Raw genomic sequence first — 24,228 nt, 5'->3', positions numbered from 1 at the left:
GCACCGAAACGAGATGGCTGCAGCCGGGCACCCTGCATCCTGAGACGTCCCCTTGGACACATTTGTGATATAAACCTGTTTTATATGATTATAGAGCCACAGGCGCATTTGATAAGGTCACTTTAGGGTTCAGTGTATTAGTAGGGACCTCGCCATATGTTTAGGTTATAGGCCTAAATTCTGATGACAGAATCCCTTTAACTGATTAAGTGCACCCCTCCCCCATACAGATGACACTGTGTAAATCACTGTGAAGGTGCAATAACCATCAGCTCCCAGACTGTTCCTGGCAGGCTGGAGGTTAATGTTTTGTTTGCTGTTGGCATAAAGTGGCATTATATTATTTTGTGGGCCTGGCTAAGATATAATGGGGATTAGACTGCACATTAAAGGAACGCAGCAGATACAGGGCAGACAGGGACACGTCCTGACCCGTAACATGAGGTAGAAAGTATCTGCAGGCAGGAGAAATAACCGTATAATACCACAGGACAGGGCACCAGTATGGCCGCAGCGCTCAATGGAAAGTACGAGCTGGTATCACAGGAAAACCTGGAGGAATATCTCAAAGCTTTAAGTAAGAATTCATCGCTAAGTGTAGGATGGAAAAGCTGCATGAGGGCGCAAGGGTAATGATAGCACCCTCAGACTGTAATGTCAGAAAGTATGTGGTCTGGTTCAAGATGTAACCTGATGGGTCTCATTGTTTTGCTAAAAGAATATGACAGTGGGACTGGCAAAACTGCAGGGTGTAAATGATAGGAAGGCTTATAATGTGGTCAGTAGGGCACTAATTGGGTGCATCGCTGGGATAATATGATGAGTGACAATGCTGTTAGGTATAATGTCATGTGGTGACAATGCTGTTGAGTATAATATGATGGGGTGACAATGTTGTTGGGTGTAATGTGATGGGTGACAATGATGTTGGGTGTAATGTGATGGGTTACAATGTGGTTGGGTGCAATATGATGGGTGACAATGTTGTTGGGTGTAATGTGATGGGTGACAATGATGTTGGGTGTAATGTGATGGGTGACAATATTGTTGGGTGTAATGTGATGGCTGACAATATTGTTGGGTATGATGTGATGGGTGACAATGTTGTTGGGTGTAATGTGATGGGTGACAATTATGTTGGGTGTAATGTGATGGGGTGACAATGTTACTGGGTGTAATGTGATGGGTGAGAATGTTGTTGGGTGTAATATGAGGGGTGACAATGATGTTGGGTGTAATGTAATGGTTGATAATGATGTTGGGTGTAATGTGATGGGTGACAATATTGTTGGGTGTAATGTGATGGGTGACAATATTGTTGGGTGTGATGTGATGGGTGAAAATGTTGTTGGGTGTAATATGATGGGTGACAATGATGTTGGTGTAATGTAATGGTTGACAATGATGTTGGGTGTAATGTGATGGGTGACAATATTGTTGGGTGTAATGTGATGGGTGACAATATTGTTGGGTGTGATGTGGTGACAATGTTGTTGGGTGTAATGTGATGGGTGACAATGATGTTGGGTGTAATGTGATGGGGTGACAATGTTACTGGGTGTAATGTGATGGGTGAGAATGCTGTTGGGTGTAATAAGATGGGTGACAATGATGTTGGGTGTAATGTAATGGTTGACAATGATGTTGGGTGTAATGTGATGGGTGACAATATTGTTGGGTGTAATGTGATGGGTGACAATATTGTTGGGTGTAATATGATGGGTGACAATGATGTTGGGTGTAATGTAATGGTTGACAATGATGTTGGGTGTAATGTGATGCGTGACAATATTGTTGGGTGTAATGTGATGGGTGACAATATTGTTGGGTGTGATGTGATGGGGTGACAATGTTGTTGGGTGTAATGTGATGGGTGACAATGATGTGTGTAAAATGTGATGGGGTGACAATGTTACTGGGTGTAATGTGATGGGTGAGAATGTTGTTGGGTGTAATATGATGGGTGACAATGATGTTGGGTGTAATATAATGGTTGACAATGATGTTGGGTGTAATGTGATGGTTGACAATATTGTTGGGTGTAATGTGATGGGTGACAATATTGTTGGGTGTGATGTGATGGGTGACAATGTTGTTGGGTGTAATGTGATGGGGTGACAATGTTACTGGGTGTAATGTGATGCGTGAGAATGTTGTTGGGTGTAATATGATGGGTGACAATGATGTTGGGTGTAATGTGATGGGTGACAATGATGTTGGGTGTAATTTGATGGGTGACAATATTGTTGGGTGTAATGTGATGGGTGACAATGTTGTTGTGTATAAATTGATGCGAAACAATGTTTTTGGGTATAATATGAAGGGTGACAATGCTGTTGAGTATAATGTAATGGGTGACACTGCTGTTGGGGTGTAATGTGATTGGGTGACAATGCTGTTGGTTGTAATGTGATTGGGTGACAATGCTGGTGGTTATAATGTGATGGGTGACAATGCTGTTGGTTGTAATGTAATGGGGTGACAATGCTGTTGGTTGTAATGTAATGGGGTGACAATGCTGTTGGTTGTAATGTGATGGGTGACAATTATGTTGGGTGTAATGTGATTAGGTGACAATGCTGTTGGTGTAATGTGATGGGGTGACAATGTTGGGTGTAATGTAATGGGTGACAATGTTGTTGGGTGTAATGTGATGGCTGACAATGTTGTTGGGTGTAATGTGATGGGTGACAATGATGTTGGTTGTAATGTGATTAGGTGACAATGCTGTTGGTTGTAATGTCATGGGGTGACAATGTTGTTGGGTGTAATGTGATGGGGTGACAATATTGAGGGGTATAATATAATCGGTGACAATGCTGTTGGTTGTAATGTGATGGGGTGACAATGTTGTTGGGTGTAATAACGTAAGTTATTGCAGAGATTGTTTCACAATTTACGGTATTTTCACAAATTTCAATTCACAATCACAAATGATTTTTACCAAATAATGATTTGATTATGAGACTATTTCATACCTTGAAGACTCGATAATCGGCAGCCATATTTTCTGCTTTATAATAATCATATAATACCGCTCTGTACTTCTGACATCTTCCACTTGCAGATCTGAACATTGCTCTGCGGAAGATTATTTTACTTCTGCGCCCAGAGAAAGAGTTTGAAGTGGACGGTAACCGCGTGATTATGAGAACGCTCAGCACCTTCCGGAACTACTTCATGGATTTCATCTTGGGGGAAGAATTTGAAGAGGACATGGGTATTTTAGATGGACGAATCTGCAAGGTATACATCTGTTGGGGTGCACCATGCTGGAAAACGGAATCTGAGAAATAATCATGATATCTTGTAGGTCAAATCTTTTTTTTGGTATTTACAAAGGTCTACTGGTCCCTATGGCCCCTGAGGATGGGAAACCAGCAACAGGCTGACAGTAGAGTAGCAAAACATTCCATTTTACTTCACCCCCTTTATTACTGACCACTTCAACACCCAAGACCACCAGGGATTTTACCAGTAATCTTTCAACCACCATAGCCCCAACCAGTATGGATGCTGCCTCTCACCACTATGTTAGATCACCAGGGGCCATACCACTGACCACCATAGATCATCAGGCATATCACCATTAAACTCTTTTCATTATGATAGCTCCCAGGTATATAAACATTACCCATCACCCCTCTAGACTACTCAGGATATTACCATTAACCTCCTCAGCCCTCCAAGGATATCCTTATAATCACCTCCAATCACTGTTACCATTCACTGTAAACAACTATGCTTTAGCCTTAAAGGACTTGTCCAGCTGTACTAGTTTTTAAATATATGGCTCTCTGGAGGTTAAAAATATAAATCTCATGAAAATTTCCCAAAAACCATATTTACCATCCCCAGTCTCCAGCCCCAAGGCTTCTGACAACTGGGACAGAAGATTGATGAGGGTCAGTTTAGTTTTATTTTGATTTCCTTGTGAGCCATATACAGAATAAAAAACTATTAATACCACCGAACAACTCTTTTAACATTGTACCGTAATCTAGTTTTTCAATAAAGTGCTTGTCCCACGAAAAATATTCTACAGTTTTCAAACCAGCACCTGGATCTGAACAGCATTGTAATTGCATTTCAGTGTGTTAACACGTGGTGTATATGCTGCAGAAATGTGGACGCAAATCTTCAGTGTATGACATGACCAGCAAAGTGGATGCTGTTTTTCAAAATCTCATGCACACTCTGGAGAAAAGGTCTATAGTGGAAAGTGACTTGAAATGAGAATTTTAAAGGCTATGGACACCTTTGGGGGCAACTTTTTTAAAATAATTTCATTGTACTAATTTTGAGCTAAAAATTATTATTTAAATTGGTCTTTATTAAAAATGTTGAGCCCCTTTCTCTGTACAGCCTTGATATTCTCCAGTAACAGGATCTGAATTTTCACTCTGTTCCGTCAGGCAGCTCAGCTGATTGCTCCTTATCTCTGAGCTTACAAACACTCATAATTGCTCCCTTCTAATCTTACTGATAAGAATGTGGCTTAAATAAGTGTTTTTGAGCTATTAGTAATTTAAAGATAAGGGTTATTAGATGACTGGCAAAAAAGAGAAAGTGAAAGTACGATTTTTACAGCTAGGCAGAAGTTAACCCTTTATGACAAAGCTGCTGAATATTTTTAATAAAGACCAATTGAAAAAACGATTTTAAGCCTATAATTAGTAAAATGCATTCATAAAATAATTGCCCCCGAAGATGTACCATGGCCTTTAAATTTTTACCGTGAATTTCACACCTGGTAGTGCACAGGGTGAAATCCATGGCAAAATCACAGCACAATCCTTTACAAATTTGTATATGGCAAAAATCCAATGTGGAAAGTCGATTCCAGAATATGTGTCCTATGGGTCCATACCCTTAAGAGGGTTGTCCACATTTTGGGCCTCTTCACTTGACCCCCACATCGCCGGACATGCGGAGGGAATGACTACCGTACTTACCTGCCGCCGCTGCTGCGTTCCTGCTCCTTTGTACTGATACACTGTGGTCCCTCATATCAGTATACAGTTTGACGAGGATCACATGTGCTGCTGCAGGCAGTGATACCCCTATGACAACCTAGACAACCAGGGAGATTACTAATACCCTCTATGATACCCTAGACAGCCAGTGACATTGCCAATATCTCCTATGATACCCTAGACAACCAGGGACATTACTACTATCCCCTACGACACCTATGATACTCTAGATAACCAGGGACATTACTAATATCCCCTATAACACCCTGGACAACCAGCAATATTAGCATAAACCCCTATGACACCCTAGACAACAAGGAACATAACCCCTATGGTACCATAGGCAACCAGGAACATTTCTAATATACTCTAGACAACAAGAAACATTATTAATATTGAATATGATGCCCTAGACAACAAGGAACATTACTAATGACCCCTATGATACCCTAGACCACCATGGACACTATTAATATCCCTTATGATACCCCAGACAACCAGGAATATTAAACTATATAAAACCCTAGACAGCAAGGAATATTAGAATATTAGTATTAACCCCTATGACAACCTAGACAACCAGGAACATCACTTCTATGATACCTCAGACAACCAAGAGAATTTGTAATATTCCTTATTACATTCTAGACAACCAGGAATATTAGTGTTAACCTATATGACACTTTAGACAACAAGGAACATTACAAATTTACTCAAAATACCCTAGAAAACCATGAATATTAGTATTAACCCATATAACACCCTACACAATCAGGAATATTACTAATATCCACTGTAATACCCTAGACAACCAGGAAAATTACTAATATCCCCTATGATACCCTAGACCACCAATAATAGTAATATGACTCCTAAGTCACCCTAAACCAATTGAGGATTATACATGAACCTATAAACCACCCTAGACCACCAGAAATAAGATCAATACAATTTTTTTTTCCCCCACAAAACAATTCACCCCAATCCACAGGATGAATGTCTCAACCGCTAGGACCCCCAACTAATCATGAGAATGAGGGTCCATTGTTCCTCCATAGGAATGGAGTGGTGGTCATATACGTCTACTGCTGCTCCATTCAACTTTATGGTACTACCATAAAGCCAAGTAAAGTAGGATAGAGTTGAATGAAACAGCGGCAGCAGACATGCACGACTGTCGCCCCATTCTTGTGATCAGTGGGGGTCCCAGTGGTCAAACTCACTGATCAGACACTTATCCCCTAGCCAGTACTGTACTGTAGTTACCCCATTCCAGTTATTACTTTAGTTGCCCTCCTCTGGACCCTCTCCAGCTCTGCTATGTCTGCCTCGTTCACTGGAGCCCAGAACTGTACACAATACTCCATGTGTGGTCTGACTAATGATTTGTAAAGTAGTAGGACTATGTTCTCATCACCGGCATCTATGCCCCTTTTGATGCAACCCATTATCCTATTGGTCTTGGCAGCAGCTGCCTGACACTGGTTTCTACAGCTGAGTTTGCTGTTCACTAAAATTTCTGGGTCCTTTTCCATGTCAGTGTTACCGAGTGTTTTACCATTTAGTATGTTCGGGTGACTTGCATTTTTCCTTCCTATGTGCATAACCTTACATTTGTCAGTGTTAAACCTCATCTGCCAAACGTATGGTTCTGTACATGGGAAGGAATAATGAAAGGAAAAATGCTGCAGAGAATATTTTTTTGTGGGGGCTGGAAATGTTTCCAAATGCAATATGACTGATAAAACCAGCTTGCACACTGTATAACCCCCACACAAGGGTAAAATAGAACAACACCCATCATATTCATTAATCTATGCTTGGCAAAATAAGTTTTTAGTCCTTTTGTCATTGACATATTCCCGGCTCTGTATTATCAGCTGTCACATCCTCCCACACTCACTTATCCCTGACTCCAGCAGCAATGCAAACTTATTATTCAGCCCAACCTTGAGTTAATGGTTAAATATAATACACAGAAAAATACACAATTATTGAGCTATAGCCTGTAGGTAAGGTGACGATGCAGCCCTGCGTGCGCTACACTGACACCTAGTGGTGGTGCAGAGAACAAGGGATCTGGTGGATAAAATATCAGCTTCCAAACTAGTAAAACCAAATATACAGTCAGATGCAAAGAATGTTTATAGGTCAGAAATCCCATCATCAGAACACAAGGAGTCTGGAGCAACAAATCAAAGAGCTGCTCGGAAGATGTGGTGTAAAAACTTCAACAGCAAAAGTTGCCTTGTAAAAAGGATATGTCGGCTCTCCTGTGTGGTGTAGTATAGAGGATCTGTCAGCTCTCCTGTGTGGTGTAGTATAGAGGATCTGTCAGCTCTCCTGTGTGGTGTAGTATAGAGGATCTGTCAGCTCTCCCGTGTGGTGTAGTATAGAGGATCTGTCAGCTCTCCTGTGTGGTGTAGTATAGAGGATCTGTCAGCTCTCCTGTGTGGTGTAGTATAGAGGATCTGTCAGCTCTCCTGTGCGGTGTAGTATAGAGGATCTGTCAGCTCTCCTGTGTGGTGTAGTATAGAGGATCTGTCAGCTCTCCTGTGTGGTGTAGTATAGAGGATCTGTCAGCTCTCCTGTGTGGTGTAGTATAGAGGATCTGTCGGCTCTCCTGTGTGGTGTAGTATAGAGGATCTGTCAGCTGTCCTGTGTGGTGTAGTATAGAGGATCTGTCGGCTCTCCTGTGTGGTGTAGTATAGAAGATCTGTCAGCTCTCCTGTGTGGTATAGTATAGAGGATCTGTCGGCTCTCCTGTGCGGTGTAGTATAGAGGATCTGTCAGCTCTCCTGTGTGGTGTAGTATAGAGGATGTCAGCTCTCCTGTGTGGTGTAGTATAGAGGATCTGTCAGATCTCCTGTGTGGTGTAGTATAGAGGATCTGTCAGATCTCCTGTGTGGTGTAGTATAGAGGATCTGTCAGCTCTCCTGTGCGGTGTAGTATAGAGGATCTGTCATCTCTCCTGTGTGGTGTAGTATAGAGGATCTGTCGGCTCTCCTGTGTGGTGTAGTATAGAGGATCTGTCAGCTCTCCTGTGTGGTGTAGTATAGAGGATCTGTCAGCTCTCCTGTGTGGTGTAGTATAGAGGATCTGTCCGCTCTCCTGTGTGGTGTAGTATAGAGGATCTGTCAGCTCTCCTGTGTGGTGTAGTATAGAGGATCTGTCAGCTCTCCTGTGTGGTGTAGTATAGAGGATCTGTCGGCTCTCCTGTGTGGTGTAGTATAGAGGATCTGTCAGCTCTCCTGTGTGGTGTAGTATAGAGGATCTGTCGGCTCTCCTGTGTGGTGTAGTATAGAGGATCTGTCGGCTCTCATGTGTGGTGTAGTATAGAGGATCTGTCAGCTCTCCTGTGTGGTGTAGTATAGGGGATCTGTCAGCTCTCCTGTGTGGTGTAGTATAGAGGATCTGTCAGCTCTCCTGTGTGGTGTAGTATAGAGGATCTGTCAGCTCTCCTGTGTAGTGTAGTATAGAGGATCTGTCAGCTCTCCTGTGCGGTGTAGTATAGAGGATCTGTCAGCTCTCCTGTGTGGTGTAGTATAGAGGATCTGTCCGCTCTCCTGTGTGGTGTAGTATAGAGGATCTGTCAGCTCTCCTGTGTGGTGTAGTATAGAGGATCTGTCAGCTCTCCTGTGTGGTGTAGTATAGAGGATCTGTCAGCTCTCCTGTGCGGTGTAGTATAGAGGATCTGTCAGCTCTCCTGTGTGGTGTAGTATAGAGGATCTGTCAGCTCTCCTGTGTGGTGTAGTATAGAGGATCTGTCAGCTCTCCTGTGTGGTGTAGTATAGAGGATCTGTCAGCTCTACTTTGTGCTGTAGTATGGAGGATCTGTCAGCTCTCCTGTGTGGTGTAGTATAGAGGATCTGTCAGCTCTCCTGTGTGGTGTAGTATAGAGGATCTGTCAGCTCTCCTGTGTGGTGTAGTATAGAGGATCTGTCAGCTCTCCTGTGTGGTGTAGTATAGAGGATCTGTCAGCTCTCCTGTGTGGTGTAGTATAGAGGATCTGTCGGCTCTCCTGTGTGGTGTAGTATAGAGGATCTGTCGGCTCTCCTGTGTGGTGTAGTATAGAGGATCTGTCGGCTCTCCTGTGTGGTGTAGTATAGAGGATCTGTCAGCTCTCCTGTGTGATGTAGTATAGAGGATCTGTCAGCTCTCCTGTGTGGTGTAGTATAGAGGATCTGTCAGCTCTCCTGTGTGGTGTAGTATAGAGGATCTGTCAGCTCTCCTGTGTGGTGTAGTATAGAGGATCTGTCAGCTCCCCTGTGCGGTGTAGTATAAAGGATCTGTCAGCTCTCCTGTGTGGTGTAGTATAGAGGATCTGTCAGCTCTCCTGTGTGGTGTAGTATAGAGGATCTGTCAGCTCTCCTGTGTGGTGTAGTATAGAGGATCTGTCAGCTCTCCTGTGTGGTGTAGTATAGAGGATGTCAGCTCTCCTGTGTGGTGTAGTATAGAGGATCTGTCGGCTCTCCTGTGTGGTGTAGTATAGAGGATCTGTCAGCTCTCCTGTGTGGTGTAGTATAGAGGATCTGTCAGCTCTCCTGTGTGGTGTAGTATAGAGGATCTGTCAGCTCTCCTGTGTGGTGTAGTATAGAGGATCTGTCGGCTCTCCTGTGTGGTGTAGTATAGAGGATCTGTCAGCTCTCCTGTGTGGTGTAGTATAGAGGATCTGTCAGCTCTCCTGTGTGGTGTAGTATAGAGGATCTGTCAGCTCTCCTGTGTGATGTAGTATAGAGGATCTGTCAGCTCTCCTGTGTGGTGTAGTATAGAGGATCTGTCAGCTCTCCTGTGTGTTGTAGTATAGAGGATCTGTCAGCTCTCCTGTGTGGTGTAGTATAGAGGATCTGTCAGCTCCCCTGTGCGGTGTAGTATAAAGGATCTGTCAGCTCTCCTGTGTAGTGTAGTATAGAGGATCTGTCAGCTCTCCTGTGTGGTGTAGTATAGAGGATCTGTCAGCTCTCCTGTGTGGTGTAGTATAGAGGATCTGTCAGCTCTCCTGTGTGGTGTAGTATAGAGGATGTCAGCTCTCCTGTGTGGTGTAGTATAGAAGATCTGTCATCTCTCCTGTGTGGTGTAGTATAGAGGATCTGTCAGCTCTCCTGTGTGGTGTAGTATAGAGGATGTCAGCTCTCCTGTGCGGTGTAGTATAGAGGATCTGTCGGCTCTCCTGTGTGGTGTAGTATAGAGGATCTGTCAGCTCTCCTGTGTGGTGTAGTATAGAGGATCTGTCAGCTCTCCTGTGTGGTGTAGTATAGAGGATCTGTCAGCTCTGCTGTGTGGTGTAGTATAGAGGATCTGTCAGCTCTCCTGTGTGGTGTAGTATAGAGGATCTGTCAGCTCTCCTGTGTGGTGTAGTATAAAGAATCTGTCAGCTCTCCTGTGCGGTGTAGTATAGAGGATCTGTCAGCTCTCCTGTGTGGTGTAGTATAGAGGATCTGTCAGCTCTCCTGTGTGGTGTAGTATAGAGGATCTGTCAGCTCTCCTGTGTGGTGTAGTATAAAGAATCTGTCGGCTCTCCTGTGTGGTGTAGTATAGAGGATCTGTCAGCTCTCCTGTGTGGTGTAGTATAGAGGATCTGTCGGCTCTCCTGTGTGGTGTACTATAGAGGATCTGTCAGCTCTCCTGTGTGGTGTAGTATAGAGGATCTGTCAGCTCTCCTGTGCGGTGTAGTATAGAGGATCTGTCAGCTCTCCTGTGCGGTGTAGTATAGAGGATCTGTCAGCTCTCCTGTGTGGTGTAGTATAGAGGATCTGTCGGCTCTCCTGTGTGGTGTAGTATAGAGGATCTGTCGGCTCTCCTGTGTGGTGTAGTATAGAGGATCTGTCAGCTCTCCTGTGTGGCATAGTATAGAGGATCTGTCAGCTCTCCTGTGTGGTGTAGTATAGAGGATCTGTCAGCTCTCCTGTGTGGTGTAGTATAGAGGATCTGTCAGCTCTCCTGTGTGGTGTAGTATAGAGGATCTGTCGGCTCTCCTGTGTGGTGTAGTATAGAGGATCTGTCAGCTCTCCTGTGTGGTGTAGTATAGAGGATCTGTCGGCTCTCCTGTGTGGTGTAGTATAGAGGATCTGTCGGCTCTCCTGTGTGGTGTAGTATAGAGGATCTGTCAGCTCTCCTGTGTGGTGTAGTATAGAGCAGCGGTCCCCAACCGCCGGGTCGCGACCCAGGACCGGGCCGTGGAGGATTGTTAGCCGGGCCGCGGCGATCAGGGCAGTCTTTAACTCGGTACTAATGAAGCGCTTCCATTAGGGAAGCGCTTCATTAGTACAGAAGGACCAGGGAGCGGTGAAGGATCTGTACTCATCGCTTCCTGGTCCACGGCTCGGCTATCGGTTGTGCATGGCTGCGCACAGCGTGAGGTCTCTCTGTGACCTCACGCTGTGCGCCGCTATACACAGCCAGAGCCGACAGCAGAATGAAGAGGATCGCGATGGTGACCAGGAGCAGGAGAGGTAAGTGTTTTTTTATTTTATTTTATTTGCACTGGGGGCTGATGGCTGACATGGGGCTGACATGAGGGGGGCTTATGGCTGACATGAGGGGTGCTTATGGCTGACCTGAGGGGGGCTTATGGCTGGCCAGAGGGGGGCTTATGGCTGACCTGAGGGGGGCTTATGGCTGACCTGAGGGGGGCTTATGGCTGACATGAGGGGGGCTTATGGCTGACATGAGGGGGGCTTATGGCTGACATGAGGGGGGCTTATGGCTGACCTGAGGGGGGCTTATGGCTGACATGAGGGGGGCTTATGGCTGACCTGAGGGGGGCTGATGGCTGACATGGGGCTGACATGAGGGGGGCTGATGGCTGACATGGGGCTGACATGAGGGGGGCTTATGGCTGACATGAGGGGGGCTTATGGCTGACATGAGGGGGGCTTATGGCTGACATGAGGGGGGCTTATGGCTGACATGAGGGGGGCTTATGGCTGACATGAGGGGGGCTTATGGCTGACATGAGGGGGGCTTAGGGCTGACATGAGGGGGGCTTATGGCTGACATGAGGGGGGCTTATGGCTGACATGAGGGGGGCTTATGGCTGACCTGAGGGGGGCTTATGGCTGACCTGAGGGGGGCTTATGGCTGACCTGAGGGGGGCTTATGGCTGACCTGAGGGGGGCTTTTGGCTTACCTGAGGGGGGCTTATGGCTGACCTGAGGGGGGCTTATGGCTGACATGAGGGGGGCTTATGGCTGACATGAGGGGGGCTTATGGCTGACATGAGGGGGGCTTATGGCTGACATGAGGGGGGCTTATGGCTGACCTGAGGGGGGCTTATGGCTGACCTGAGGGGGGCTTATGGCTGACCTGAGGGGGGCTTATGGCTGACCTGAGGGGGGCTTATGGCTGACCTGAGGGGGGCTTATGGCTGACCTGAGGGGGGCTTATGGCTGACATGAGGGGGGCTTATGGCTGACATGAGGGGGGCTTATGGCTGACCAGAGGGGGGGCTTATGGCTGACCAGAGGGGGGCTATGGCTGACATTGGGGGGGTGTTATGGCTGACATTGGGGGGGGGGGGGGGGTTATGGCTGACATTGGGGGGGTTATGGCTGACATTGGGAGGGGTTATGGCTGACATTGGGGGGGGGTTATGGCTGACATTGGGGGGGGTAATGGCTGACATTGGGGGGGTTATGGCTGACATTGGGGGGGGTTATGGCTGACATTGGGGGGGGTTATGGCTGACATTGGGGGGGGTTATGGCTGACATTGGGGGGGTTATGGCTGACATTGGGGGGGTTATGGCTGACATTGGGGGGGGTTATAGCTGACATTGGGGGGGTTATGGCTGACATTGGGGGGGTTATGGCTGACATTGGGGGCTGATAGATGGCTAAAGGTTTGGGGGTTGATCTGAGCCATTTGGGGTCTGATCTGAGGTCTGATTAACATTGGGGGTCTGATCTGAGGTCTGATTAACATTGGGGGTCTGATTACTGGTCTGACCTGAGGTGTAATGAAATTTTTTTTTCTTATTGTTCTCCTCTAAAACCTAGGTGCATCTTATAGGGCGAAAAATACGGTACAGTGCAGCAGAGACCAGTGCAGCAGAGACCAGTGCAGCAGAGAGCAGTGCAGCAGAGACCATTGTCAGTTTATATAGTCATTATATAGTGTTATATATTTTAATATGCACCTTGTGTTTTGTTATGCGCGTGAATCAGTCAGCCCCGCCCACCCCCTAAGCCCCACCCAGAACCCCCGCCCCCTTCCCCCCCCCAACCGGTCCCTGGGAAAATTGTCTCGCATGAAACCGGTCCTTGGTGCAAAAAAGGTTGGGGACCACTGGTATAGAGGATCTGTCAGCTCTCCTGTGTGGTGTAGTATAGAGGATCTGTCAGCTCTCCTGTGTGGTGTAGTATAGAGGATCTGTCGGCTCTCCTGTGTGGTGTAGTATAGAGGATCTGTCAGCTCTCCTGTGTGGTGTAGTATAGAGGATCTGTCAGCTCTCCTGTGTGGTGTAGTATAGAGGATCTGTCAGCTCTCCTGTGTGGTGTAGTATAGAGGATCTGTCAGCTCTCCTGTGTGGTGTAGTATAGAGGATCTGTCAGCTCTCCTGTGCGGTGTAGTATAGAGGATCTGTCAGCTCTCCTGTGTGGTGTAGTATAGAGGATCTGTCAGCTCTCCTGTGCGGTGTAGTATAGAGGATCTGTCAGCTCTCCTGTGTGGTGTAGTATGGAGGATCTGTCAGCTCTCCTGTGTGGTGTAGTATAGAGGATCTGTCAGCTCTCCTGTGTGGTGTAGTATAGAGGATCTGTCAGCTCTCCTGTGTGGTGTAGTATAGAGGATCTGTCAGCTCTCCTGTGTGGTGTAGTATAGAGGATCTGTCAGCTCTCCTGTGTGGTGTAGTATAGAGGATCTGTCAGCTCTCCTGTGTGGTGTAGTATAGAGGATCTGTCAGCTCTCCTGTGTGGTGTAGTATAGAGGATCTGTCAGCTCTCCTGTGTGGTGTAGTATAGAGGATCTGTCAGCTCTCCTGTGTGGTGTAGTATAGAGGATCTGTCGGCTCTCCTGTGTGGTGTAGTATAGACGATCTGTCAGCTCTCCTGTGTGGTGTAGTATAGAGGATCTGTCGGCTCTCCTGTGTGGTGTAGTATAGAGGATCTGTCGGCTCTCCTGTGTGGTGTAGTATAGAGGATCTGTCAGCTCTCCTGTGTGGTGTAGTATAGAGGATCTGTCGGCTCTCCTGTGTGGTGTAGTATAGAGGATCTGTCGGCTCTCCTGTGCGGTGTAGTATAGAGGATCTGTCAGCTCTCCTGTGTGGTGTAGTATAGAGGATCTGTCAGCTCTCCTGTGTGGTGTAGTATAGAGGATCTGTCAGCTCTCCTGTGTGGTGTAGTATAGAGGATCTGTCAGCTCTCCTGTGTGGTGTAGTATAGAGGATCTGTCAGCTCTCCTGTGTGGTGTAGTATAGAGGATCTGTCAGCTCTCCTGTGTGGTGTAGTATAGAGGATCTGTCAGCTCTCCTGTGTGGTGTAGTATAGGGGATCTGTCAGCTCTCCTGTGTGGTGTAGTATAGAGGATCTGTCAGCTCTCCTGTGTGGTGTAGTATAGAGGATCTGTCAGCTCTCCTGTGTGGTGTAGTATAGGGGATCTGTCAGCAATCCTGTGTGGTGTAGTATAGGGGATCTGTCAGCTCTCCTGTGTGGTGTAGTATAGAGGATCTGTCAGCTCTCCTGTGTGGTGTAGTATAGAGGATCTGTCAGCTCTCCTGTGTGGTGTAGTATAGAGGATCTGTCAGCTCTCCTGTGTGGTGTAGTATAGAGGATCTGTCAGCTCTCCTGTGTGGTGTAGTATAGAGGATCTGTCGGCTCTCCTGTGTGGTGTAGTATAGAGGATCTGTCAGCTCTCCTGTGCGGTGTAGTATAGAGGATCTGTCAGCTCTCCTGTGTGGTGTAGTATAGAGGATCTGTCAGCTCCCCTGTGTGGTGTAGTATAGAGGATCTGTCGGCTCTCCTGTGTGGTGTAGTATAGAGGATCTGTCAGCTCTCCTGTTTGGTGTAGTATATAGGATCTGTCGGCTCTCCTGTGTGGTGTAGTATAGAGGATCTGTCAGCTCTCCTGTGTGGTGTAGTATAGAGGATCTGTCAGCTCTCCTGTGCGGTGTAGTATAGAGGATCTGTCAGCTCTCCTGTGTGGTGTAGTATAGAGGATCTGTCAGCTCTGCTGTGTGGTGTAGTATAGAGGATCTGTCGGCTCTCCTGTGTGGTGTAGTATAGAGGATCTGTCAGCTCTCCTGTGTGGTGTAGTATAGAGGATCTGTCAGCTCTCCTGTGTGGTGTAGTATAGAGGATCTGTCAGCTCTCCTGTGTGGTGTAGTATAGAGGATCTGTCAGCTCTCCTGTGTGGTGTAGTATAGAGGATCTGTCAGCTCTCCTGTGTGGTGTAGTATAGAGGATCTGTCAGCTCTCCTGTGTGGTGTAGTATAGGGGATCTGTCAGCTCTCCTGTGTGGTGTAGTATAGAGGATCTGTCAGCTCTCCTGTGTGGTGTAGTATAGAGGATCTGTCAGCTCTCCTGTGTGGTGTAGTATAGGGGATCTGTCAGCTCTCCTGTGTGGTGTAGTATAGGGGATCTGTCAGCTCTCCTGTGTGGTGTAGTATAGAGGATCTGTCAGCTCTCCTGTGTGGTGTAGTATAGAGGATCTGTCAGCTCTCCTGTGTGGTGTAGTATAGAGGATCTGTCAGCTCTCCTGTGTGGTGTAGTATAGAGGATCTGTCAGCTCTCCTGTGTGGTGTAGTATAGAGGGCGCAGAAAACCGCCCCCTCCTCTTGTTGATTGACAGGGCCAGCCGCGATCTCTTCCTCCGGCCAGCCCTGTCAGCATTTCAAAAATCGCGCGCCTGTGTTCATTCGGCGCAGGCGCTCTGAGATAAGGAGGCTCGCCTCCTCAGCACTCCCTCAGTGCGCCTGCGCCGATGACGTCACCGAAAGAGAAGACAGGGCCGGCCGGAGGAGGAGATCGCGGCTGGCCCTGTCAATCAACAGAAGGAGGGGGAGGTTTTCTGCGGCTGCTACCAGCAAGTAGACGCCCTACTTGCTGGTAGAAAGGTAATTAGCATATCATAAAAGTAAGTTTTTTGCTAAATCTACTGAACGAAAATATTAATAACATAATGTAGCAATATGGCAGGATAGGGATTATAAGTACACAAAAAAAAAATAATGAGTTTAGTGGGGTGACAGAAGCCCTTTTAAAGGTTGTTTGATAAATTAGTCTTATCCAAAACCTAACACTTTTGTCTCGAGAAGCTTCTCCAGTTTTCCTATTCCGCCTCCTCCTGGAGTGAGATTGCAACTTTTTTTAAAAGTCGCAATGATAAATCTCATTAACATAGCTAATCACACCCATGTTACAAAACTGATATCAGTGGTGTAAAAATGCGAAAAGTCGCAAAATGTTGTGCAAGCGAGTGCAAAAATGTCGCAAAAGCCCTATTTTGCGACTTTTTGTCGCCAGAATTCTGGAGTGAAGGTATGATAAATCAGGGCCATAAGCTTTACTTGACATATAAGTACGTTATATGGCCTCTGCCAACATTTTTATCAAGTGAAGATTATTTGTCCCTCTTAAACTGCAGAATTCTTCTTTTATTAGCAAAAACCTGGGTGTCACCCTTATAATCTAAAAATATAAATGAGCCAATAGGATTGTGACATGTATGACTGACGTACAGTTGTGTTCCAAATTATTCAACCCCCAATGCTGTAAAGGGTTTTAGGGAATTTAGTGTACATTTGTAATTGTGTTCAGAATAAAATCTTACAAGGACTTTTTAACCACTTCCCGTCCGCCCATAGGATATAAACGTCCTATGGGTGGACGTCTATTTCTGACAGCACGTTTTAAAACGTCCTGTCAGAAATAGCAGCTGCACGCTAATCGTGCAGCTGCTGATCGGGTTGCCCGCTGTCAGTGACAGCAGGGCAACCCTAAAACAAGGCAGGGATAGTTCCCAGGTGTCCCTGCCTTCACGATCGCTGCAGACACAGCGCTCACCGAGCGCTGTGTCTGCAGAGAAGGAAGCGCTGTGCGCTTCCTGTTCCGGCCCGGCGGTCATGTGACCGCCGTGACCGGAGAGTGCAGGGGCTGTGTGAGGTCTCTCAGAGACCTCGATCAGCCCTGCTGTGAGGCTGTACAGCGCTGGATTGCTGCTATACAGCCTCTCTAGGGGTGTATTTGTCCTGTAAATGGGGCTACTATGTCAGCCCCAGTTACAGGAGAAATCAACAGTGAAAAAAAAAAAAAAAGTGAAGTAAATGTCCCCCAGAGGTCTTGTATGACCTTATGGGGGACGAAAAGTGTAAAATAAAATAAAAATAAAATAAAGGGTTGAAAAAATAAAATAAAAAAAAGTTTCACATGTAAAAAAAATAAAAATCCCAAGTAAGGAATAAAAAAAAAAATTAAAAATAGAAAAAATAAAATAAAATAGACATATTTAGTATTGCCGCGTTCGTAAAAACCAGCTCTATAAAAATATCACATGACCTAACCCCTCGGGTGAACACCGTAAAAAAAAAAAAAAAAAAGTGTCAAAACAAGCAATTTTTGTCACCTTGCATCACAAAAGGTGCAACACCAAGTGATCAAAAACGCGTATGTCCCACAAAATGGTACCAATAAAACCGTCACCTCATCCCGCAAAAAATGAGCCCCTACATGAGAAAATCTCTCAAAAAATAAAAAAAACTATAGCTCTTAGAACATGGAGACACTAAAACATCATTTTTTTGGTTTCAAAAATGCTATTATTGTGTTAAAGTGAAACAAATTAAAAAAAGTATACATATTAGGTATTGCAAAGAAAAAAATAGGGGGTTGAGTCAGCACAACCTGCCTGTAAGTGCAGATCACTATGGCGAAATACATATACAAACGGAAAATGCAAATGTGATCGCACACTACATCCAGCACTCTGCCCTCTATGCTGGATGAGACATTGGTTTATATTTTGGCCAAAGCATAGTAAGCCACTCACCGCGTCAAGGTCGTCTCAATTGAGTGGTCCCTAACTCTTGTTCCTACCTGTTTATGGGCCATGGCAGCCACATAAAATCCAGGGAATGCAGGTCAGCATGCAAGCCAAGTACACTTTGCTTGTAACCCCGTCCGGTGCCATTACAGCTTTCATCGGATCCAGGGATGCAAGTACCAACATGCATGCTGAACCCACCATATACTTCTCCTGGAGCCAAATGGCTAATGGTAGGTTCTATATAAGCAGACTCAGTTTTATACTGACTTTAAAACCAGCCTCCAGGACAGATTAACTGGTCAGGTGTGCAATGACTCCAAGGAGATCGCCACGCCTCCAATATATACTACAAAGAAAAAAATAGGGGGTTGAGTCAGCACAACCTGCCTGTAGGTGCAGATCGCTATGGCGAAATACATATACAAACGGAAAATGCAAATGTGATCGCACACTACATCCAGCACTCTGCCCTCCATGCTGAATGAGACATTGGTTTATATTTTGGCCAAAGCATAGTAAGCCACTCACCGCGTCAATATTAGGTATTGCCGCGTCCGTAAAAACCAGCTCTATAAAAATATCACATGACCTAACCCCTCGGGTGAACACCGTAAAAAAAAAAAAAAAATTTTGTCACCTTGCATCACAAAAGGTGCAACACCAAGTGATCAAAAACGCGTATGTCCCACAAAATAGTACCAATAAAACCGTCACCTCATCCCGCAAAAAATGAGCCCCTACATAAGAAAATCTCTGAAAAAATAAAAAAACTATAGCTCTCAGAACATGGACACATTAAAACATAATTTTTTGGTTTCAAAAATGCTATTATTGTGTAAAACTTTAATAAATGAGAAAAAGTATACATATTAGGTATCGCCACGTCCGTAACAATCTGCTCTATAAAAATGTCACTTGACTGAACCCCTCAGGTGAACGCTGTAAAAATAAATAAATAGAAACTGTGCTAAAACAACCAATTTTTTGGTCACCTTGCCCCATAAAGTGTTATAATGAATGATCAAAAAATCATATGTACCCAAAAATAGTACTAATAAAACTGGCACCTTATCCCCTAGTTTCCAAAATGGGGTCACTTCTTGGGAGTTTCTACTGTAAGGGGGCATCAGGGGGCTTCAAATGGGACATGGCATCTAAAAACCATGTGGAGTTCCTTTTCTTCTGCGCCCTGCCGTGTGCCCATACAGCAGTTTATGACCACATGTGGGGTGTTTCTGTAAACCGCAGAATCTGGGTAATAAATATTGAGTTTTGTTTGGCTGTTAACCATCGATGTGTTAAAGAAAAAAATTGATTAAAATGGAAAATCTGCCAAAAAAGTTAAATTTAAAAATTTGATCTCCATTTTCCTTTAATTCTTGTGGAACGCCTAAAGGGTTAACAAAGTTTGTAAAATCGGTTTTGATTACCTTGAGGGGTGTAGTTTCTACAATGGGGTCATTTATGGGGGTATCCACTATGTAGGCCCCACAAAGTGACTTCAGACCTGAACTGGTCCTTATAAAGTGGGTTTTGGCAATTTTCTTAAAACTTCTAAGCCTTCTAACGTCCTAAAAAAATAAAATGACATTTCCAAAATGATGCCAACATAAAGTAGACATATGGGGAATGTTAAATAATAAATATTTTATGAGGTATCACTTTCTGTTTTAAAAGCAGAGAAATTGAAATTTAGAAAATTGCGAATTTTTCAAATTTTTGGGTAAATTTGGGATTTTTTCATAAATAAAGGTGAAATATTTTGACTCAAATTTATGACTATCATGAAGTACAATGTGTCACGAGAAAACAATCTCTGAATGACTTGGATAAATAAAGGCGTTCTAAAGTTATTACCACATAAAGTGAGATATGTCAGTTTTGCAAAATTTGGCCTGGTCAGGAAGGGGGCAAATGGCCCAGATGGGAAGTGGTTAAAGAACCAAATGCAACTAAAATGACATCAATTGTTTTTGTAATACAGTGTTAAATGTTTTTTTTGTGATTTCTTCATTGACACAATTATTCAACCCCTTAAAGACTACCACTCTTAAGAACAGAGGTTCATTCAAGTGTTTTCGATCAGGTATTGAAAACACCTGTGGATGTCAAGGAGCAGCAATCAAGCATAATAAGCACCAATTAGGCAGATGTAAAAGGACTGTGATACTCAGCTCCTTCTAGACATTTACTGGTGTGTTTACAAACATGGTGAAGTCAAGAGAATGGTCCAGGAAGACAAGAGAAGAGGTGATTTCTCTTCACAGGAAGGGCAATGGCTATAAGAAGATTGCAAAGATGTTAAACATACCAAGAGACACCATAGGAAGCATCATTCGCAAATTCAAGGCAAAGGGCACTGTTGAAACGCTACCTGGTCGTGGCAGAAAGAAGATGCTGACTTCGACTGCTGTGCGCTACCTGAAGCGCAAAGTGGAGAAAAGTCCCCGTGTGACCGCTGAGGAACTGAAAAAAGATTTGTCAGATGTGGGTACTGAAGTTTCAGCTCAGAAAATAAGGCGCACACTGCGTAATGAAGGCCTCCATGCCAGAACTCCCAGGCGCACCCCCTTGCTGTCTCCAAAGAATAAGAAGAGTCAACTGCAGTATGCCAAAAGTCATGTGGACAAACCACAAAAGTGTTCTGTGGACTGATGAAACAAAATGAGAACTGTTTGGGCCCATGGATCAACGCTATGTTTGGAGGAGGAAGAACAAGACCTATGAAGAAAAGAACACCTTGCCTACTGTGAAGCATGGCAGGGGGTCAATCATGCTTTGGGGCTGTTTTGCTTCTACAGGTACAGGGAAGCTTCAGCGTGTGCAAGGTACCATGAATTCTCTTCAGTACCAGGAGATATTGGATGAAAATGTGATGCAGTCCGTCACAAACCTGAGGCTTGGGAGACGTTGGACCTTTCAACAGGACAATGATCCCAAGCATACCTCCAAGTCCACTAGAGCATGGCTGCAGATTAAAGGCTGGAACGTTTTGAAGTGGCCATCGCAGTCACCAGACTTAAATCCGATTGAGAACCTCTGGTGGGACTTAAAGAAAGCAGTTGCAGAGCGCAAGCCTAAGAATGGGACTGAACTGGAGGCTTTTGCCCATGAAGAATGGGCGAAGATACCCGTAGATCGCTGCAAGACACTTGTGTCAAGCTATGCTTCACGCTTAAAAGCTGTTATAACTGGAAAAGGATGTTGTACTAAGTACTAAGATTGAATGTCACTTGGGGGTTGAATAAAACTGATAATGATGTGAGCACAGAAAAGACATTTGTGGTTATTTCATTATAAATGTTATGTTATATTTGTCTGACTTACAAGGGCCTCTTTGATTTAATTGTAAACAAGATGACTGAAATGGTCAAAATCAATGTCAAACTGGGGCCAAAACACTCAATTTCAGTGGGGGTTGAATAATTTTGAAAACAACTGTATATATCCTCATAGTAATGATAAAGGATTCTCTAGCATGGGAAAACCGAAAACCATGAGGTCTCCTCTGTAGCCATCTAGCTTTTATACCGAATAATATCCAACATTTAATTATGTTTATTTAACCCTATTATATCCGTAGGAAACACTACAATTACAAAAAACAGGAATTGACTTTAATAAGCCTCACATTTATATCATCAAAACGTTCAAGAAATGAGAAATGCAAATAACGGATCCGTCAACAGCAGCTTGTTGGTGGTTTCAGTGATACATTGTGTCTTATGTCTATTTACAGACCACTGTATCCTGGGAAGATGACAAGCTGGTGTGTGTACAGAAGGGTGAGGTCCCAAACCGTGGCTGGAAGCATTGGCTGCAAGGAGATCTATTGCTTACGGTGAGATCCCCACCATGTTGGTCACCTGTTCTCGCTACCATCTCTTTGCACACTGTCTGTAGAGACGGGGTCTCCAAGCTTTTGAAACTATAGCTACTGACATACCTCGATAGCTGTAGACCCCTGGTTTCCGACCACTGCATAAAGGGTTCTTAAAAAGTGTATGGGAATGAACCCTTAAAGGGGTGGTCCAGTTGAGAGAAACTGACTTTCATCAAATCAGGACCCTCTTCTTTTATCAAAGTTAGTAACAAGAAGTTAGAGAAATGTGGACACTGCTGCACATTTCCTTTAAATACGATCACTTCACATTCCAGCTAATAAAAGGGGCGGAGCTGTGACAACCGGTTTTTGTCTCATTAGAAAGAGTTAGGGTAGAGTCACACGACTGTATGTATTTTGTGACATCTGTGAGATGTCCTCGTCACATCCATAGGACATGTTCTATTTTTCCGTGGAACGGACTTGCAGACATACGGATATGGAATGCACACTGAGTCATTTCCGTTTTTTTTTGCGGTCCCGTTGAAATGAATGGTTCCGCATACAGGCCACAAAAAAAAAAAAAGGAATGGGCACGAACAAAAAATACTTTCATGTACATGAGCCCTCATCAAGTAGAGGGAGTAGACTCAGCCACGACTGCAGGATCAGACTACACAGAGTGGACTTGTAGTCTGGAGCCATGGGAACACGTACGTCTGCTTAGGAGCTGAATACATAAAACGGCAGGACATTGTAAATAAAGACTGTTTACAAAGTTGCTTCATTTTTATTTTATTTTAAATGCATAGGAGCAAATCTTGGGTTGATTAACCTATTAACCCTTTCACTCTCTTTTTCCTCCCAGGAGCTGACGGCGGGGGATGCAGTCTGCATACAAACCTACCGCAGAGTATAATGGAGAAGATTGTGACCCTGCAAACACGGAATCTACCGGATGATGTCTCCATAGGAATATGTTTTCGCTTGATTGTTGTAAGCTCTCTTCATATCACTGCTGTTACGTTCCAGGAGAAGGCCAATGGATGTTGGTGACCAGGGTACGATGGGCGACCATTGATACGCTCAGGATGATCCGATCACTGTCTACAGGACCTGGTGCCATAACAGTCTATCACCTACAACCCCCTTCATTGATTGTACGAAGCCTGATGATGAAACAGTTAAAGGGATGTTCTATTTTTCTGCAAGTTGCGTGCATGCTTATTGGCGGTGCGCTGCTATCCCGTGTGCTGGCCACTTCTGGCATCAAGTACCATACTTTGGCCACTTGACCCTAGCCTGGGGGTTAGAACCCGCAGCACATGTGGAAGTCTGAAGCGCTTGTGCAGCAAGAGATTCAGACTTACACATGCACTGCAGTTTCTAACCCTAGCCTTGGATCATGTGCCCAATGTATAGCCTTACAATGTCAGTACTAAAAAATCCCCATTATAATGTGTACCAATACAAAAAATGCCCCCTTATAATGTATGCCAGTACAAGAAAATGTCCCCTTATAACTTGTGCCAGAACCTAAAATGTCTTCCTATAATGTGTGCCAGTACAAAAATGCCTCCTTATAATGTGTGCCAGTACAAAAATGTCCTCTTATAATGTGTGCCAGTACAAACATACCCTCTTATAATGTGTGCCAGTACAAGAAAATGTCCCCTTATAACTTGTGCCAGAACCAAAAATGTCTTCCTATAATGTGTGGCAGTACAAAAAAATTCCCCTTAGAAAATGTATCTCAGTACAAAAATATCCACTTATAACGTGTGCCACTACAAAAAATGCCCCTTATAACGTGTGCCAGTACAAAATAATACCCCCTTATAATGTGTGCCAGTACAAAATAATACCCCCTTATAATGTGTGCCCGTACAAAAATGCCCACTTATAACATGTGCCAGTATAAAAAGTACCCCCCTTATAATGTGTGCCAGTACAAAAAATGCTCCCTTATAATGTGTGCCAGTACAAAAATGCCCCCATTATAACATGTGACAGTACAGAAAATATCCCCTTTTAGTGGCCTCAGTAGAAATAATGCCCCATAGTGTCCCCCATTATAATGTGTGCCAGTTATAAATAATAACCCCTTCCCCCATAGTGTCTGAAAAACAAAATTAAATACTTACCTCCATGCGGCTGTCAGGACACGGAGCAGGACACAGGTCTGTGCCCTGAGCTGTATGCAGCCCAACTCCGGTGACACAATGATGATCACATGATTGCGCCCCTGCGCCGGACTCTGATAGGCTACGGGCACTTGGCCTTAAGCCTTCCAGAGGGAACGGCCGAGCAGGGAATTATGGCAGCATTCAACTGTAGGCGAGAGATGAGCTTGTCAACACTAGAAGTGTTGACTGACCATGGCCCTTCCTCCACCCCCCACTTGTCCCTGCGTAGCGCCACCTCAGGCAATCTCCTCACCTTGCCTCATTG

At 44.8% G+C, this 24,228-nt stretch overlaps 1 protein-coding gene across 1 annotated transcript; it reads left to right on the top strand.

Annotated features, from left to right (window-relative positions):
- The first annotated feature begins 433 nt into the window (after positions 1–433).
- Positions 434–22,774, top strand: RBP5 (retinol binding protein 5). The gene is made up of 4 exons (XM_040438904.1): positions 434–577; positions 3,068–3,246; positions 21,694–21,795; positions 22,646–22,774. The coding sequence occupies exons 1-4, from the start codon at positions 505–507 to the stop codon at positions 22,694–22,696; spliced, it is 405 nt and encodes a 134-aa protein (XP_040294838.1). The 5' UTR covers positions 434–504; the 3' UTR covers positions 22,697–22,774.
- The last annotated feature ends 1,454 nt before the right edge of the window (positions 22,775–24,228 follow it).

Source organism: Bufo bufo, chromosome 6 (assembly GCF_905171765.1).
Source record: "Bufo bufo chromosome 6, aBufBuf1.1, whole genome shotgun sequence".
In the NCBI taxonomy this organism is placed as follows: domain Eukaryota; kingdom Metazoa; phylum Chordata; class Amphibia; order Anura; family Bufonidae; genus Bufo; species Bufo bufo.
This window is presented reverse-complemented; position numbering and strand designations above follow the sequence as displayed.

Excerpts from the sequence above, each read along its gene's own strand:
- RBP5 (XM_040438904.1), top strand. The coding sequence starts at position 505 with ATGGCCGCAGCGCTCAATGGAAAGTACGAGCTGGTATCACAGGAAAAC. Across the intron at positions 578-3,067 it reads GGAATATCTCAAAGCTTTAA|ATCTGAACATTGCTCTGCGG; the intron begins GTAAGAATTCAT and ends TTCCACTTGCAG. Across the intron at positions 3,247-21,693 it reads TAGATGGACGAATCTGCAAG|ACCACTGTATCCTGGGAAGA; the intron begins GTATACATCTGT and ends GTCTATTTACAG.